This window comes from Rhamphochromis sp. 'chilingali' (assembly GCF_963969265.1).
Source record: "Rhamphochromis sp. 'chilingali' genome assembly, chromosome: 9".
In the NCBI taxonomy this organism is placed as follows: domain Eukaryota; kingdom Metazoa; phylum Chordata; class Actinopteri; order Cichliformes; family Cichlidae; genus Rhamphochromis; species Rhamphochromis sp. 'chilingali'.
In genome coordinates, this window is record NC_137936.1 from 17,331,382 (window position 1) to 17,350,459 (window position 19,078).

Below are 19,078 nucleotides of genomic sequence, written 5' to 3' on the forward strand. Positions count from 1 at the left end.
ATCACGATTATTTGACGATATTTATTTAACCCTTTAAGACCTACTATAGAACCAAGTCCACCAGAGCTTATATTATTTTTTTACATGCTGTAGTGCCATTTGTGGGAGCATTTCAAGTTGCTATACATCAATACAACTGTTATAGCCCATATTTTAATAATATGTATGCATTAAGTCCATAGTAATTACATAAATTGCAAAAAAGTGCAATAAACTACAAAAAAAATTGAAAATCGCTTTTGTTTTGTTTACATATATTTCTACTTGGAGAAATTTAAGAGGTTTATCCCTCAAAACTTTAAATACAATAAAGTTGCAAAAAATAGTTTCCCACCACAGGAAATTTATTTTGAGTGTCTTCATAGTTTTATTTTGGAGATACAGCAATTTTTATATACTGCAGGAAAAACAAAAAACAATCCTATGATGCAAATTTGCAAAGAAAACAGCATGTGCATCATTTCACTGTGGGAAGTGTTAGGAACAGCTGATAGGAACGGCAAAGCGTGTTTCTGGAGTATTATGTTTTTGTTCCTGCAAGCGCTTTTTATGCAATTTTTGCAAAGCTATATGTGGAAGGAAACCGTGACCGAGGACAAGCTGATGGCATCAGATGTAAGTACAACTCCTCCGGTTTCATATGCAAAACAAATTATTGCGCTAGCTTACACGGTTCAGGTTCTACAGGGATTTAAAAATAGTTACGCAAAACGGAGCATGCAGCTCTGACCGGCTTTAAAGGGTTAACAATGACTTTAAAAAAATTATATAAAAAAGTGTGCAACACCACTGAAGTTTTTTTTTTTTAAACTCTTTTCAACCAACGGCAGTCACTCTCCAAATAACTTCTGCTTAGCTTTCCGAGCTTCCCTCGGGTCCTCTTAATCAGCGGTCTCCAACCTTTTTTGAGCCACGGACCGGTTTATGCCCGACAATATTTTCACGGACCGGCCTTTAAGGTGTCGCGGATAAATGAGGGAGGGGCTAATAATCGGCTCAGTCATTTTTAATGATCGTTGAAAGCCCAGATCGTAATCGTGATTAAAATTCGATTAATTGAGCAGCCCTAGTTTTACCTCTACATCACTTTATTCTGAATGCAAATGCCGTACTCTGTACTACAGGACGCTTTGGTTACTTTGAGGCTCCTGTGCAGTTCAACATTTCATTCCTGAACAAATATTCTGATTGCATTTTTTCTACTACTACGATGTTAATGAAGGTGGATAATCACGTTAAGGTAAAGCACCCTTCTGCCATGAAAGCAGCAACCCCACCCACCTGGAGTTCAACCCTTGTGTTTATGAGAGGCAGCCAGTCAAAGGAAGTTGACCTACTGTAATAGGAGGGTGGCCAGCCCAAATCAGCTGATGGCTCAACTTCTGCAAAACACTTTGCAACCCACCTCCGCCTAATCTCCTCCTTTTCATGTTATTCATGCTCTTGCTGACTTAATCAATGTCACGTGCATTGTCAATGAAGCCTGCTATGTTACGTGAAGCATTTGTGGTGGTGCTGCTGCTTTCCCTGCATTACACAGAACAGTCCCACACCGCCAAATAAAAGAAAAATGGCTGCAGAAGTCATAATAATCCTATTTTGACAAACACGGACCTAACAGAACTGCAAGTTTCAGACAGCAGACAACCTCAGGGACTGCGCTAAGGATTTCTTTGAAATTTGAATCACACCAGGCTAATCTAGCAAGGTCCATGAATAGAAACAAGGAGCTGGAAATTTGAAATAACCAGTCACCTTTAACTAAAACAGACTTGAAAGCCACTGGTTTCTTTTTATAGCGGTGTCTTTTCACTGATATAAAGCCTCGGAAGTAAAGATGCCGTACACACATGCGCGCACATCCTTCTGAGACAAATTTCATTAAGTTTATCCACTACTCTTTTTACAGAAAGCACTTTGTCACCTGTCACCTGATTATGTCAGAACAGTAAGCGTCTGATTATTTAGGAAAAAGCAAAAATGTTTGGCATTTACAAGCAAAGAGCAAAATTTAGATGAGAGATATAAGTGAAGTCTAGGTGAGAATCAAGTCTAAATATTTTTTATTATCAATGTGGATTATATGTCGGTACTCGAGGTATGAATATTGTCCGACTGAAACAACTTTAAGGTGAAATAAATGTGAGTTTGATCTTGAATTGTACTTAACTATCATTTATCTAGAAACCAAAGGTCTTTAGTGGCATTGCTGTGAGTTCATTAGGCACAATGAAACTACTATGTTTGTTGTATGGACAATAGAAATGTGCTTAAAAAAAACTGGTTGACCTGATGTTAGGTATCTCTATTTTTTCTGGTTTCGATCTGATGCCTTTAAACTAAAGAAATCTAAAAAACTCACTTAAGACTTACTGATCACTGAGTTATAATTAGAACCAAAGATAAAAATAAAAGCTGTCATTTATGACTTCCCCAACAACAATGCTATGAGTTTAAAAGGTCAACGGGCACTGACTGTGTGACCCTGCGCTTACCTCGGCTCCTTTGCAGGAGAACACCAACCAAGCACACTATGGAGCCCAAAGGGGCCTAAAAGACAGCCCTAACCCATATATGGTCATCTGACATTCTTTCCCAGCAGGCCATGCTACTTTTTTCCCCGCTCATTTAAGTTTCTCCTTCAACAGTAGCCCTCCCACCCTCCTCTAAAGTCTCCGTCCTCTTTCCACTTCTCTGCCAATCCACAATGGCTTCTCTGTAAATCTCTTTAACACTCAAACTTCCTGTGTTTCACATCTGCACATTTCTGATCTTCTTAGATTGCTCACACACACGACAATTCATGAGTGTGTGTATGTGTGGTCACAAGCCAAGTAAATTCTCCCTGTGGATTTTAATACTTCTGATACTTTTCTCTGTATGGGCAGGATGATTAAAATCAAAGTTTTAAAGATGGATGGTCTGTGATGTTGGAAATATTACCGGGCATTTTTAAATTAGAAGTTGTGTAAGCTTCTTCACAGGGATATGCTTTTACTGTGAAAGAGCCCTGATGGATGTGGGGCTGAAGTTCACTTCTGTGACGTACAGCACTCACTTGCAGCAGCCAAAAACCAGTTTGGGTGTTTAACTGCATGCTTGTCTGTAAAGCTAACTACACTGGCTAGGCTGTTTGTTTCCAGGTGTACAAGTCTGGCTTCACTGAGTTTAAATGAGGAAATATTGTAAGTTTCTTTTCTTTATCTCAGCACCTATCCCATCAAGATTAATTCAACTGACTTTAGTTGTGATAAGACTCACCCCTATCACAACTAACATAAGACAGGCATTTTTAAGTGCTTCATAGACCCAAACTAAGGTTACACCTTGGTATATATGAGCGCACCACCATAACTCCAACAGTCAGAATATGTTGGTTTAGGTTAGGATAAACTTAGCTTAGCAGCTAACCTGATTCTGTTTAAAGGCCAGAAGTAGCAGCACCTCAAAGGCCCCAATCAGCATTCAATACACATGTGTGTCCACTAGCACCGACAGATAAGTCTCGGTTTCTTCATTGTTATGAGAGGAACATGTGCAATGAAGAAAATTCAACCTGAAAGGCGTGCACCACGCATTCACTGTCAGCACGCACACACGTGGCCAATGGGACGGACTGTTACATACATGAGATTAAGTCTGGGGCTTCATCTACCACTGCAAGACTTAGATGCAAACACAGCATGTCAGCTAAAGGAATCAGAGAAACGTTGCAGGATGTTCTCTAATGTGTTTGCAGCTTCTTATCTCACACAAAGCAGCAAAAGTCCTTTATCACTGCACCCGTTCAAACACAGCATCTACACCTAATGTAAGCCCCACACCAACCTAAGGAAAACTCTCAACTGAACTGTGTAGACGTTGTATTGCAAGTCATACTGTCATCTAATCATCACACAGTAGAACAGTGTTATTGCATATCACAGATTGTAGTAGGTCTTCTGTCTACATACAGAAACAAACAAGAATTTGCATAGTGCATCTAGTTTACGATGGCTACAGTGAAAATTAGACTCTGGAAAAAATGTGAAGTTGTTTGCCAAAAAGTCTCCATTGTGTAACCATTTTTAGTTCTCTGTGTGTGTAAAATCAAAGGCTGTATTTAAAAGATGGAGGTAGCCTCCACATCTGGAAAAGGAAGCCAGTGAAGAAGTGCTTTCTTTCTAAGGTCCAGCAGGTGGCTGCAAAAAGAAGTCTGGTTGTTTAACACCCCGTGGCTGTCAAATAGCACTTTCCTGATGGGCTTATGGTCTCCGTCAGCAGTTTCCATTTATACTGAAAACAGCACAATGTTCCTTTTGTCTTTTTTTTTGGTCAACAGTAGGATTGTGAAGGTGGTTTTAGTGCCTCAGCTTCACAGTCAGATCTATCTAGGACTCGTGACTGGTTACAAAAAGCTAGAACGGCACACTCGGCTCGAAACTTGAAACAGAACTTAGCTTATCAATCAGTGATGTCACTGTGGTCACGTCTAATCCTTTATATACAGTGTTTTTGGTAGGCGAGGATTTCATAGATGGAATAAAGGCAAGCTAGATTGTTCCTTCATCCAGTGTTCATGTTTTCCAAAGCTAACCCCAGCCGACCTATAGTTTTATGTTCCACTTGACGATAGATAGATGGTAACTCAAAAAATGAGAAAGAGGATGATTTTATAACTTTATAAAAATTCGACTTGCTGTGCTACGTACAAAATAACCAAAAGTTTAAAAATGACTTACGGTTGGCAGAGCTTGACCAGATCTTGGTCCGTGGTCCCCGGATGGAGGCCGCGAATATACAGATTGGTTTTGCTCAGCTGTTCCCCTCCACCGCCACTGCTGTTGCTACTACTGTTGGTGTTGGGACTGGGGGGTGCCATCTGGTGGCCGGAGGACACATAGGTCTGCTGCAGCAAGAAAGAAACATACCGATTATTTTACTGTGCACAAACATTTATAGGAAAAAACATCGCTGATATTCTCAAACGCCAGCAGAAACTACACAAGTACGCTGAAGTTTTTATTAAAAGTGTGAAAATTCAAAGGCGTGTTTAGAGATGTGGAGAAATGGAAAGTAATCCTGCATGAAACAGATGATTATGTGGGAGCTGCGAAAAGTGATATCACACAGCCCTCATGTCAACACTCACCAATAGCGCTTTCTGAGGGGAATGTGGGGCCTCTTGGCCGACTGCTCCACACATAGGGAAAAGGGGCCTCTTATGCTTTCTCAATGTTGGGTAACCTTTTTTTTTTTAACTTCTAGAACCACACAAAACAATCCTGTGGTGCAAAAACCAAAGACCTAAAGATCTCAGACCAACATTTAGTTAGTCTCATGATGCAGAAATAAATAATAGCCTTGATGTTAACAATGTCTACTTTGTAGTGCGACTCGCTGCCTCGTGTTACCTCAAATGAAAAAAAGCAGATACGTCAAAAACGAGACACTGACAACGCTGCATTTATTTTCGCTCCCGAAACTCGCTGAAGTCTTCACTTTAACAGTGTAATCTTTTCCCCTCTCAAACAGTCATTAAGGTTAAAGGGTTAACAAGATCCCGGGCGGCTAGATGCAAAAACAGGGATCAGCTTAATCCACGATAATTATGAGTCTGAGAACCCCATCGGCTGATGTCTGATGACAGATATGTGGTTACAGAAATGACTCGAATCTAAACAGAAACAAGGAGAATTTAAAGAGATTAATAAACTTGGAGTTTATCACTTTATTAAAAAATATGAACAAACATGCTCATGAGCCAAACATTTGACATTTACTTCCGCTATTATCTTATTTTGGTTTGTTTTCTACAAGGATTCGGTGGCAGTGAATTCTGCTTGTAAACTAATGGATGACTCACAGCTAGGACCATGAAACGGATGTTGCGCAACAAAAAGTGCATCATCTAATCTCTCTGTGGGACCGTGGCTCTCCTTGGAGATATCAAACAAAAAGATTGTGTAACTGTGCAGATGCTTTCATTTTAATGGAATAAATATGATGTTATTATCGCTTTGCCAGTGAAGAAAGAAAAGAAAAAACTTCTCCTTTCGGGAATAGATCTGGTAGCTTTTTTCCAAACATGACTGGGGAAATAAACACAGAGCGCACCAGCTTCACCAGAACAGGCGAAACTGGCTGTCTGCAGTGAGAAAATGACTTCAATCGCATTCATTTAACAGTCCAATTTCTTTAACTTGCTGTTGTATAGGAACGAATTAGATCAAGCATGCTTTCTAAATAAGCTTAGCAGGGTGCTTCTGTGAAGCTGGGCAGGAGGACAATGGGTTTATTTCACGACAGAGGAATAAAAAAGGCTCGCCGATCAATCTGGTCGTGTTTAAAAAAGGCCCAGCAGGACGACACGGTCGCACCGGGATCACCGACAGCATCGCTCAATTCTGCTAATTAGACAGTATCCATAAGGGCGTGAGGTCCCTTTAAGACAGGCTTTCTGACCTGTGACCCCCTACTCCACCACCAACTTAAGCTTGAATGTAGACTTTTTTCATGACAGGTAGATGAGATGGAAGCACAGCCTCCCTTTTGTCCATTTTCGTTGTATCTTTTATTCCAGGGATATTCAAACATGTTCACAAGTGTGTTAGACTTCTGCCTACAGGAGTCGTCCTATATCATCACAGTGAAATTCTTGATGAATATGTTTTGCAGGCAGCTAATTTGTGAATGAAAGAAGAGGACAGCAGAGGCCTATAATCTCATTCAAACTCTCTTTACCAAAAAGCCAAGTCTCATTCAGTGAGCGTATCACTGCAACAACACCCCTTAAATCACCGGTCTGCAGTCACACGGCTAACTACGCACACATACCGCTGAAGCGTTGTTAAGGCTAAAAATGTGCACAGAGAGCTGCATAAAAGTTCATATTAACAATTGGACAGAGACGACTGACGCTCAGAAGCAAATCTCTGTCAGGCTTTCAGAAATTTCTCTTTATTGCAAAAAGCTTTAAATTCACGGTGCTGTAACTATGCTGTTGATGCTCGGTCACGTTATAGTGGTGACGTGTAATCTTTCTCTCGGGTCCTACATTAAAGTGTGCGGGTACATTGTTATAGAAGCAAAAAATATTAAACTGAAAAATAAAAAAGTTTAAAAAAAAGTCTCCACCCCCAACGGTTGGTAATTAGCTTTCACGTTATTGCAGTAATCATATTTTGTAGTCCTGACGCTGCATTTCTCCTTCTCTGTGAGACTGGAAATATAAATAGATTATTTTAAGGACCAAAGATAAAAATCAAGAACATTTCTATAAATAAAACCATTTCCTCTATTTTTATGCAAACCTGTATGAAGACTCTGACGCTGGAAGGAAGTGTCTATTTTAAATATAGCATACTGCAAGCATTTAACCCTGCCTTTAATCTTTCACAATATCAAAGACGTACCCCCGCATTTTATGTGTTGTATTAAACTCTCAGAGGCGATTCACGCACAGGAACAGCTCACTGGCTTAAGTGAGACATCTTACCTAATTGAATCGCATGTCTAACGGTTTAATTGTATCAGAAATATCCTCCACCAACACCCTGAAGACATTTGACACGAGGTGTCACATGAGTGCACCTTCTTCAACCGTCCTTTAAGTCTCACGCCACCTCTGCTTTTATTTTATTTTTTAAAATCTCAGCCTCTCAAGCTGACTCACACAAGTCCATGGACTTCCTGGTTGTGGGGGGGGGGGGTGCCCACCTCCCCATGTCCTGCTGGCAAGAAAGAGCCATGACTGCCTGTGTATGGCAGCCGACTTCTATGCTAATGCACAGATTAACTAAATGAGGACACAGCTTCCAGCGTGTATAGAATTACACTGCTGAGCTGCCGCTTTACATCCGCCTCTCTTTAGGACCGACCAGAGCAATGAGTCATGGGAATTCAAAACCTACGATCCTTCTGAAGCATTAACAAACCTTCCGGAAGAGTTATCCGATGTGTGTAACCACATCTTTTCTTCTTTGCCATGTTGATAAAAACCATACAACCAAAAATGTAACACTTCATTATACACCCAACGGAACGCTCCGTCCCAGAAAACAAAAGTGCTAATAATCATAAAAACATAAAGCAGGTATCTTTAAAAAGGTTAAACAGTCTGTACGTGTTAGCGGAGGATAAGAACAGGACTGTACGTCTCATAAAGTGGTGAGTGACAGTATGGCAGTAGGCAGGAAATGCTGTGTGTCTGCTCCTGATCTTATCACACAGCCTTCTAAATGAGGAGCTCTGCATTCCAACCAGGTGACAGGGACACCAAACTCACGTCCAGACTCGTTCCTGAATCCTCCTTCCTTTCAGTCTGCAACGCTCCCCTTCCTTTTGTCTCTTTGTAGGCACCTATTAATCTTGGAATTGTCTGTCTCTTATTGTCGCTGATCACACCTATGTGCGCACGCACAGGCCAAATGCACATGCCTGCGTGGCTTTCAAGCCGGGTCAGGTGGCAAAGGATGGAGAGCTTGCAAACGGATACTCTCAAACACTGGGCCAGAGCTCAGCTAGAGATCTAACAAAATGTGAGACAGAGAGAGAGCGTCTGGCATCGGCGCAGGCCTCGGCATTGGATTTCTGACAGCTGTGCTTTCTCCTGTCTCCCTCTCTACCTGTTCACCTTGGCCGGTTCATGCGGCTGGCACTCTGGCCAGGGACTGATCCAAAACATCTGACACATTAAACAAAGAGACAGATAAACATATACCTGGCATGCGACCAGGAGGACAAAGGTGGCTGTACAGAAAAGTTCAAAGAAAAAAAAACAAAACTCGCTGCAGCAAAACAGCTGGTTTTTTTACGCACAACCGTGTGGAGTCGTTTCTGATACCTTTTTCAGTAGTGTCTGATATAAAGGATTGGCTGATTTCAATACAATATAAATAATCCTGATTCATATTCCTCAATCTGCGTCAGAACACACGTGCATTCCTGTTTAAATAAAAAGGTTTCCAGTTGAAACGCATTCATTTAATTGATTATTGGTACCCACTAAAATCGTGGTATCGTGACATCCCTAATCCCTGCCAATATTTACTTTAATCTTTGTCTTTATCCTTCATTTAGGGATGGGCAAGTCATATACTGTGGGTTTTTAAGAGATTATTTGCCTGAAAACAGCTGCCTACTGCTTGCTGAAAATAGGATTAATGAAAGCAACAAGACTCCACAACAAAGTAAATGTGTGGGCTGTAAAAAGTACCCAAATAATAATAAGTATCATTTTAAAAAACCAGCCACCCAATATGTTTTTTCCCCTCATTCAGACTTCAAAAAACAATTGATCAATGGAAACTAAAGCCTTTGGGTGTAGCTATTTTCTAGCATTAGCATGTCGGTGTTTGAGCAGCAACGATGTTAAAGTTAATATGCATTAAAGTGTTTGTGTCGGGGCACACAGTGTAGAACTTTGTGTCAGTGAGACGGTTACACAGATGACTGGCAGCCAAGCAAACCGCAGTTTTCAGGCCCTCATTTAATGTGATTGCATGGAACGTATTTATGAAGCAGCGAGACATGTACCCAAAAAATTTAAATACAAATTGAGCCATGTTTGTGTGCGATGAAACTGTGAATTAAGCTTGAGACAGCCACCTGCTTTCTACCTCCTAGACATCAGCTGTTTTCAGTTCCTGTCACAGTGACAGGAAAATATGACATGAACGAGGACATGAATCATGTTTGACACAGCGCACAGTTGTAATGTATCAAAATGAATCCTAATGAACATTTAGTTCGCTCTACCTTCTTTCTAGTAAAAAAGAAAAGAAAACCCCAACACAGCTGTGTGGCAAAAATATTTCTTTGCACTGTGATTTCATGCTCTCAGTCCAGGTGTGCACAGTTGTGGCTAGCAAAATCTTCACAGTGGTTCTGCTCACTGCTGAGATCACCCATGTTTATTAAGATAACAGCTAATCCACCTTAAAGAGAAAAAAAAAGCTTGTATCACCTCTTTTTCATACTACATGCTATAAATAGTCAGGTCATTCCTTAAGCTGCAAATTAAAACAAATGAGGTGTGTAAGGCATATATTATTCTAATTTTATTTTCTAAATTACCTTGCCTGCAGTATAGGGGGGCAAATACTGCTCATTTACAACAAATAAACACTGAACAGTGTATATGGGTGCTATAAAGTGCTTGACTCAATAAGCTAAACACAAGCTCGCTATGCTGCACCAATTAACTTACTGTTTAAAGATGTTCTAATTATCATATGAAAGCATGATTACATGTCACTTTGTTATCCCGACTAACCCCAATCACTGTTTCCTTTATTTCTCCCAGAGTTACTGAGGCTTTCCATTTATTCTTTAACTCTAAGGCATTATTTTTATTTACTTTTTTACAATTACACTGTACAACAGCCATCAAACAAAGAGCTCGCTTAATGGAAAGGACTTTTTATTCACTATAATACACAAATACAGTTTAACAATTTAGTTTGGCTTAGATTTTTTAAATATTTTAGAAATCTTTCAATAAAAAATGTAAAACTAGATATTTTATTTAATTTATTACGCAAATAATAAACTGAAGTCATGTTGTTATAGCCACATTTGAGCTAGCGTACTGGAGTCAGTCAGAAATTAATGAAGTGTAACATTCAACCACTAAAACTAATTCTTCTGTTTAGGAATGTAAGTAAATAAATGTAATACGTCATCCTAATATAACAATAATAATGATCTTTACATTTTTTTCTGCTCTTTGCTTGTAAAACAGTACATGGATCCATGGATAACAGCAATAATTAGATTTTAGCATTGAAAAAAATAATTTTATTTCAAAGAACTTGGAGATATTGGTGCATTAAATATTACAGCAATGTAAAAATGGCAGCTGTGGCATAAACCTTCCATCGGATGCTGGTCTGCATATGTTTTATTGCTTTAGTGCATTTAGTGCAATCATTTGGGGAATTTTGAGCAGGTCAACTATTTTCCGCGTGCGACTAAAACCTCCACAGTCACGTTAAGGAGAGAACACGCCGTACCAAACAAAATCAAACTTCTTAAATGACCCAGTTTACTCTGAGCACGATGTTACAGTGAGAGAGGTTTTCTTTAAACATCAGTGCTGCAAAGTAAAATCAGTTGCCAGCACAGGCATTTAATAAACATCTGTCTGGAAGTCTTAGCATAACTTTCTGACATCAACTCTTATCAAGGAGTAACGTGACAAAACTAAACATGCCCACTTAAATGTTGCTGGTTTACATAATGCTTGAATTCAGGAATGAATACTTGTGAAAGCGTTTGGAGTTCATGTGTAAAAGGATCAAACTACCGAGTCAGAAATGGATTCGAGACTTCACATCTGCTTATTTTCCATCAATGGCCTTTTTAGAGCAAACCTTTCTATCTGTGTGTGAATTTAATGCTCCAGTCAATGTGCTTTATTGATTTCTTTGATTTCTTTTCATATACATAGCTGTGCTTTGACTTAGCAGAGTCAATGTTGAGGCATCCACAGCTTTAAATCACAGCACTAAGCTGACATCTGTTGAAAAGGTCTCCAGCCAAGAGGGAAACAAAAATGTGAATGACAAGTACAAAGAAAAAAAAAACCACGCCATTCGATGCCGCCCTGACTGAGTCTCACGATACCTTAAGAAGCGACGAGCCGCCTCCTGTTATGTTTCCATGCAGGAAGCTTTACACGGAAACCGACCAAATTTGATTTGAGAACATTAATTCTATTTATTTGAAGGAGGAAATGAGGTGCTGAGTCAGGGGAGGAGCAGCAGCCTTTAAGCACGACAGTAACCGAATGGCATTTAGCAGTCGCTAAGTCAGTCTCAGTAATCACCGTGCTCACACAAAGAGCGCTTTTCTCACCCCTGTGAATGGGTTTATTTCTCATTCTGTTTTTTATTCGATGCACTTGTATAGCTCAGGTACGGCAAAATGTGAGCAAGGGACCAAAAGAATGAAAGGAGGTGCGCGGAAACAAAACACAGGAACTTGACCCCTCTGTGAACTTTGGCTCCCCAACATAGAGGAGCTTGATACTACTAAAGCAACTGAGGGGTAAATGTTTTGCCTATGCCTTAAGCTTCTTTTACATGTTGCTTTATGCCTTTTCACCTTAATTATTCCTTTGAGAAGTCTGAAACTAATCATTATGCACTGAAAACACAGATAAGCAAATTCAAATCAACTGAGTATCACACGTTTAATTCAGATGCAAATATATTAACTAAAAGAAGTGCTGATACTTATATTTGAAAACAAATTTGACTAATATTTAATGCTGATGTGTATTTTATGTGTATTTCATGAAAATCTAAGTAGAGATGAGAGCAACACTCGTGAAGCGTGCTAGGACTGTACATGTCGCATGAGTTGACCACAGGAGAACATTTCCCTGTTGTCAGCACACGTTTCATCTGAGTCAGGCACAACTAGTAAATAAATAACTACACATAACAAAATTTTATACAATTATTTAATGGTGCAAGCGTCAGAAAGAAAAAAAATATCATCAATCAATCAATTTACGAGACTAATGGATGTTTAATATCATCAGTTATCGGTGTCCGTCTTAAAAAGCCAACATGGGTTGGACTTCTCCAGAGTATTCCAGCTCTTTATCAAATCATCTTTGCACCCTTTTTTTGAAAACAACACTTAATGCAACAGATAAACAAAGGCACCCGGCAAAGGCAGATGTCATATTTAGCTTTCATTATACTCGGACACGGTCAGCAAGTAGAGACCCGACAACCAAACAGACAAGCCTGTGTGTCACAAAAAATTGGTGGACATGCAGGCATCCACATGGACTTTCGCACCCACTGTCTGATGATGAAATTTAAGTCACTTTGAGCCAAGTGGACCGTAGCGGACTCGCAGAAGCAAAAGATATAATCAAGGCCTTTTATTTGGAGTCTGCAAGGGAAAATCAGCTGACATTTATGATCTGGTGAAAGCTTGTGTTAAACTTACAATTTCCTGATTACCAGCATTGTAAGTGATGTGGGGGGTTTGTGGCTCAAGAGTTGGGAGTTCGCCTTGTAATCGGAAGGTTGCCGGTTCGAGCCCCGGCTTGGACAGTCTCGGTCGTTGTGTCCTTGAGCAAGACACTTCACCCGTTGCCTACTGGTGGTCAGAGGGCCCGGTGGCGCCAGTGTCCGGCAGCCTCGCCTCTGTCAGTGCGCCCCAGGGCGGCTGTGGCTACAATGTAGCTTGCCATCACCAGTGTGTGAATGTGTGTGTGAATGGATATGTAAAGCGCTTTGGGGTCCTTAGGGACTATTAAAGCGCTATATAAATACAGGCCATTTACCAATAAAATTAAGAAAATCAGATTAAAAAACACCAATCATATAGTTTTTGAAACATCAACACACATGAGAAAATTTAGTCTTAATTTGCCAGTGCACATTTTGAAACATCTGAATTCTTTTGAGAAAGAAAGTGGAAAATCTAAATAGTGTTGGCAATTCCCACAAGAATTTAGCACATCACCAAAATATCTGCTTATGCACGCAATGAATTAAATACTGCCACATGATCTGTTGTGTACATGTATGTCACTAGAAGACCAAATTAAATAAATGAAACTGAAAGTGCTGACATGCACACACTCCACTGCTCACACTTGTGTACTTCCTTAAAATTTTTTTGACAGTATCTCTTAGTCCCCAGTGGTGTTAAAAAAATGTAAAAAATAAAGTGGGTGTTGATAGTTTAGAGAATGAACCATTTGTCAGAAACAATATAAAACCCAACCTAGTAACAGCAGTGAATTTAAAAGTCTATTCAGTAACAACCCAGTGCCACTGCATCAAAAACAAATCGCTAATTGAGTTTGAGCCTGCACAACCCAAACATTTTAAGCTATTTGCCCCAGACAAGCGCAAGTGTTGACATCAGATCTGGTAGGATGAGCAGTCCGCGATCACAGAGAGACAATATGTCAATACACATTTTCAAAATGCCATTCGGGGTTCAGGAGCTCACAGCAACACGCTCAGTGAAATGCAGGAATATCAGCAGGAGATGAAAAACCACTGTTACTCTACTGGATGGAGAGAAAAAAAATCACAACACGATGCCTTCACGTTCAAAGGAAAAGCTTTTACCGTCACTTAGAAGTCATTAGGGTCCACAGGGAGAGGTCTGCGTGACTAAACAAAAACACCACTCTGGAATATGGATTATAGGAAGCGAAAAGTTCTCGAAAAGTAGCTTTGCTACTTCACTGTATCGAGACACTTTTGCTCATTTTTAAATGGCTTCTGTTACGGTGTATAGTGTACTACTCGAAGCAGAGTAGTCAGGCTACATTTGCCCTCACGTAGTGGTTACAAAAAGTGACAATGTCAACAGTGAACGCAACAGAGAGAGCGCGATTCATAATTCTGGGAATGTAGTCATCGGGGTCTGGTGGGATTTTTCAAGGGGTGGGGCATATTCCGCTTTCTGATGGGAAACGAGGGAAAGAGGGGGAAAAAACTTTGCTAACTTACGCGGCGGCGGAGACAATGAAGACCTGATTTAACACCAGATACTTGTGTCCGGAGCTCTCTCACGGAGGAAGAGGCAGAATTCATTTTGTAACATGTTCCCTCTCAGCCTGCGTTTCTCCCTACCCCCACTTCCACAAACACCATCCAGGCACTGACGCGCTATCCCAGCACCGTACAGTAAACCACAAAAGTTGCTCCCCACCACTGACTTTTCTCAAATGAGTGAGCAGAGCCATAATCGACATCCCCCGCTTGTAGTACCCGCACACAAATACTACTAAATAAAACAGCCAGGCGTCCAGAGTGACAGGGACCGAGCGGTAGAAGGAAATTTCCCACCTTGACACACACCACGGAGCGGGCCTGCTCTTTAAGCTGAATATTTGACTCCACGAAGTCTGAAGTTAAATTCAGCTCGTTTAGCTTCTCAAGGACACTGCAGCTCACTGTCACAAACCCTCTCTCTCTCTCTATCTCGCTCTCTCTCTCTCTCTCTCTCTTTTTTGGTCGCGACAGACGCAGGCGTGTTGCCCTGCAGGGCGAACAAGCCGAAAATTGGGGAAAATCCCGAAAGCGTTTACCTTTTTGCTGTTTCTGCTGTTATAGCCGTTGTATGGGTTGATTCCTGCCCTTGGCGATACGGAGAGCAGCATTTTTCTCGGCGCTATGTCCGGAGCGGCGAGCACAGCCCAGGCTGCCAGCTGACGTCAGCAGCTGGGGAAGTGAGAGCCTGGAGTCCCGCTGCTCGACGGCGAGTGGTGCTGCTGCTGCGGCAGGACAGCCCCCCCTCACCTCCCCCGACCTCCCCCACCTGCCCCTCACTGCTGGCCCCTGAGATTGTATTGTATTGTATTGTATCTTTATTTGTTTCAGACATATAAAACAAAAAACAATATATACACACTACATATATTTTCATTTACAGATACGAATATATATGTAGATATACACACACACACACGTATGTGTTCAGATAAACAAAAAATATATAATGAAATAAAACAAAATCGTCTGACATAATGTAACAATGTTTGGTCTGAAAAGGAGTAGGAAGAAGTATGAACATACTTATTAATTCCTACCCCTGCTCAACATCTTATTGATCCCACATAATTCACCTAATTCCCATCATCACATACTCCACACGATACACGAGGAGAACCTATATAAACTTGGCTACCGTGATTGATATAATTTGGATATAATTTGATATTTTTATACATACAATGGGTGATCATCTTTATCGGTATCATATTCTTCCAAAATCAGTTTTCGAAGTATTTTCATGAACTTACTAATTCCTGAGCATTGCTGTAGATCTATAGTAAAACTATTCCACAGTTTTACCCCATAAATAGTGACACAAAAGGTTTTAACCTTTGACCGTGCTTTAAGAATCCTTAGATTCAATTTCCCCCTCAATTCATAGTCTCCTTCTCTGTCATAGAACATCCTCTGTATATTTCCTGGTAACATATTGTATCTGGCCTTGTACATAATTTTTGCAGTTTTATATTTTATAAGATCCATAAACTTCAGTATTTTTAATTTCAAAAACATGATGTTAGTATGGTCTCTAAATCCTGCTTTATTAATCATCCTGATTGCTTTTTTTTGAATTTTACATATTGGTTGAAGTGCAGTTTTATATGTGTTTCCCCAAATTTCCACACAGTATTCCAAATATGGCAATATAAGTGAACAATAAAGTACCCGGAGTGATTTGGAAGGCAAAAAATATTTAACTTTACTTAGTACGGAGATGCTTCTTGACAGTTTGGCTTGTATATGCTTTATGTGAGGTTTCCAGCAGATTTTGTTATCTATTATCACACCCAGAAATTTTGTATCCGAAACTTGCTCTATTTCAACATTGTTTACTAATAATTTTGCTCCTGCATCTTTTTTACAATTTCCGAATAACATAAATGTAGTTTTTTCCAAATTTAATGATAGCTTATTTCTATCAAACCATGTTTTCAGTTTAATCATTTCTTGTGTGACAATTTCCAAAAGCTGCTGTAAGTTCTCTCCAGTACAAAAAATATTTGTATCATCTGCAAATAGAATAAACTGTAGTATATCTGATGTTCTGCATATATCATTGATATAGAGGATAAACAGCTTTGGTCCCAATACTGACCCCTGCGGAACTCCACAAACAATGTCCATACACTCTGATTGATATTCCCCAATTTTCACAAATTGCTGCCTGTCTCTCAAATAACTCTTTACCCATTCTAACACCACTCCTCTAATGCCGTAGTACTCCAGTTTATCAAGTAATATGTCATGATTAATTGTGTCAAAAGCTTTTTTTAGGTCAATGAATACACTAACTATACATTGTCTTTTATCTATATTGTTGGTGATATTTTCGATCAGTTCCATTAATGCCAATGATGTTGATCTATTTGATCTGAAACCATACTGACTATCCATTATTATTTTGTGTTTATCTATAAATTTGTCAAGTCTATTACTAAAGACTTTTTCCAGTATTTTTGAAAATTGAGAAAGTAGAGAGACAGGCCTATAATTTGTGAATTGGTGTCTGTCACCATTTTTAAACAGTGGTGTTACTTTAGCTGTTTTCATTTGTTTTGGGAATGTACCAGTTTGTAAGGACAAATTGCAAATGTGTGTTAAGGGTTTGGAAATGCCCTCTATCACTCTCTTAACGATTTCCATATCAATGTCGTCAGAGTCTGTAGAGTTTTTTGTTTGTGATTTCCCAACAATATCAATGATTTCCATTTCTTCCACCACCGTTAAGAACATTGAATGAGGATTGCGGTCAATGAGTCTAGTTTCTTTCTCTACAGAATCTGTTATATCAGGAATTGTTTCAGCCAAGTCTGGCCCAACACTTACAAAGAATTTGTTGAAATCATTTACCACATCGCTCATATTAGTAATGTTTATTGTGTTTTGCTGTTTAACCTTCCTGTAATTGCTGTTATACACTATAAAAACAGGTAGATGATCACTGATGTCATTAATTAGGAGACCACTTATGGTTCTATTTTCTATTTCATTAGTAAATATATTGTCTATTAGGGTTGCCGACTGTGCTGTAATCCTGCTGGGCTTAGTGATCACTGGAAAAAGTCCCAAGCTATACATTGTATTAATAAATTCCTCTGTCGCTCTCTGCTTGTTTGGATTTAGTAGATCTATGTTAAAATCCCCACAAATGAACATGACTTTTTGATTTGTCCTAATGAATGTTTTATCTACCCACTCCTTAAAAATTTCAATATTAGAACCTGGTGTTCTATATATACAGCTTACAATGACATTTTTCTCTTTTCCCATACTAATTTCTATTGTTACACACTCTAATATATTATCTACCGCCATCGTCATTTTTTCTACCACCTTGTATTTTAAATTTTTATCCACAAACAAGGCCACACCACCGCCATTCTTATTCTTTCTATTTGTAAGATTTAATTCATATCCATCTATTACAAAGTCCTCTCCTTTCTGTTTATTAATCCATGTTTCAGATACTGCAATCACACTGAATGGATGTGTAAATTTGCTTAAATATTCCCTTATTTTGTGAAAATTTGCATATAAACTTCTACTATTAAAGTGGATTATAGATATTTTGCCGTCGACCTTGACAGTTTTGTTGAATTGTTCTTCAGTATGATAGTAGCAGGTATTTTTGATGTTAAAAAAGTTCAGTTCTGGATCAATGTCCTGCTCTGTGAAGTGTGTTTTGTATTCCGTGTTTACTGGTGAATTTATCTCCTGATTAGCAATCCTTTGTGGTAGCAATGTATAATTCCCAGATAATGAATTAATTGATTGTTTCATCCTTGAATACGTTACGCTTTAGCTTCCGTTGTTGTCTTCTATTACCTGCTTTGATGACTGTAGATTGTTTGTCCCGCTCCTTGCCTTTGTAGTCAAGTGACCTGTTAATATTTTTCCAGATCCTGGATGCATTTGATGACCAGCACCTTGGCTTCCTCCGGTGTACCGTTGAGCTTTATAAATATTTTACAGTTTGCAGTCCAGGTGTTCTGAATTTTACCCAGTTTCTTTAGGTATCGTGCTTTCTTCGCTATGTCAGCATTGGATTTGATCCTTCGGGGGTCCTTCACGCGCGCCTTTAGGGGTCCGCACAGAAGAAGGGCTTTACCTCAGATTCATTCACTCAGCAGGGGGATTTCGAGTAAAAATCACCAGACAAGAAGAGTCTCAAAAAATTAGCTTTGTCGGAGCAGAACACTTAAACAAAAAACCCATCAAAGTTACAGTGTGCTTTTGTCTGAAGGTCCTCGATTCACTCTTGACTTCACAGGCATTCACCTTCAGAATTCTCATTCACTTTTAAAAGCATTGACTTATAATAAGGGTTCTCGATCTTTTGATGACTGGGTGGTAATTAAGGAAGCCAGCAAATGACTGAGGCCAGATAGGAAATGCACTATGCATCTTTCATCTGTGAATTATTGACAAAGTTAAAAACATCCTGTCTCAGAGTGATCCTGACAAACTAGTCCATGCATGTGTTAGCCATCACTTGATCCAAAACCCTAAGTGGGACTATGAGAGAGCACATTTCTGCTACATTAGTTTCTTCTCAT

The 19,078-nt window shown here is 39.5% G+C and overlaps 1 protein-coding gene across 4 annotated transcripts in view; it reads right to left on the minus strand.

Moving 5' to 3' along the window:
- LOC308402453 (RNA-binding motif, single-stranded-interacting protein 2-like) overlaps positions 1-15,220 on the minus strand; it is a 31,594-nt gene extending 16,374 nt beyond the window's left edge. Inside the window, exons 1-2 of one of the 4 annotated variants that reach the window (XM_080891327.1) lie at positions 15,056-15,220; positions 4,722-4,885 (exon numbers count right to left, since the gene is read on the minus strand). In XM_080891327.1, coding sequence (XP_080747453.1) covers positions 4,722-4,885; positions 15,056-15,127 — 236 coding nt within the window. In that variant the 5' untranslated portion in view covers positions 15,128-15,220. Of the gene's footprint in view, positions 1-4,721; positions 4,889-14,813; positions 14,918-15,055 lie in introns of those variants that run through there. The other 3 variants (XM_080891326.1, XM_080891328.1, XM_080891329.1) reach the window with 3 other exon arrangements.
- Positions 15,221-19,078: the final 3,858 nt, after the last annotated feature.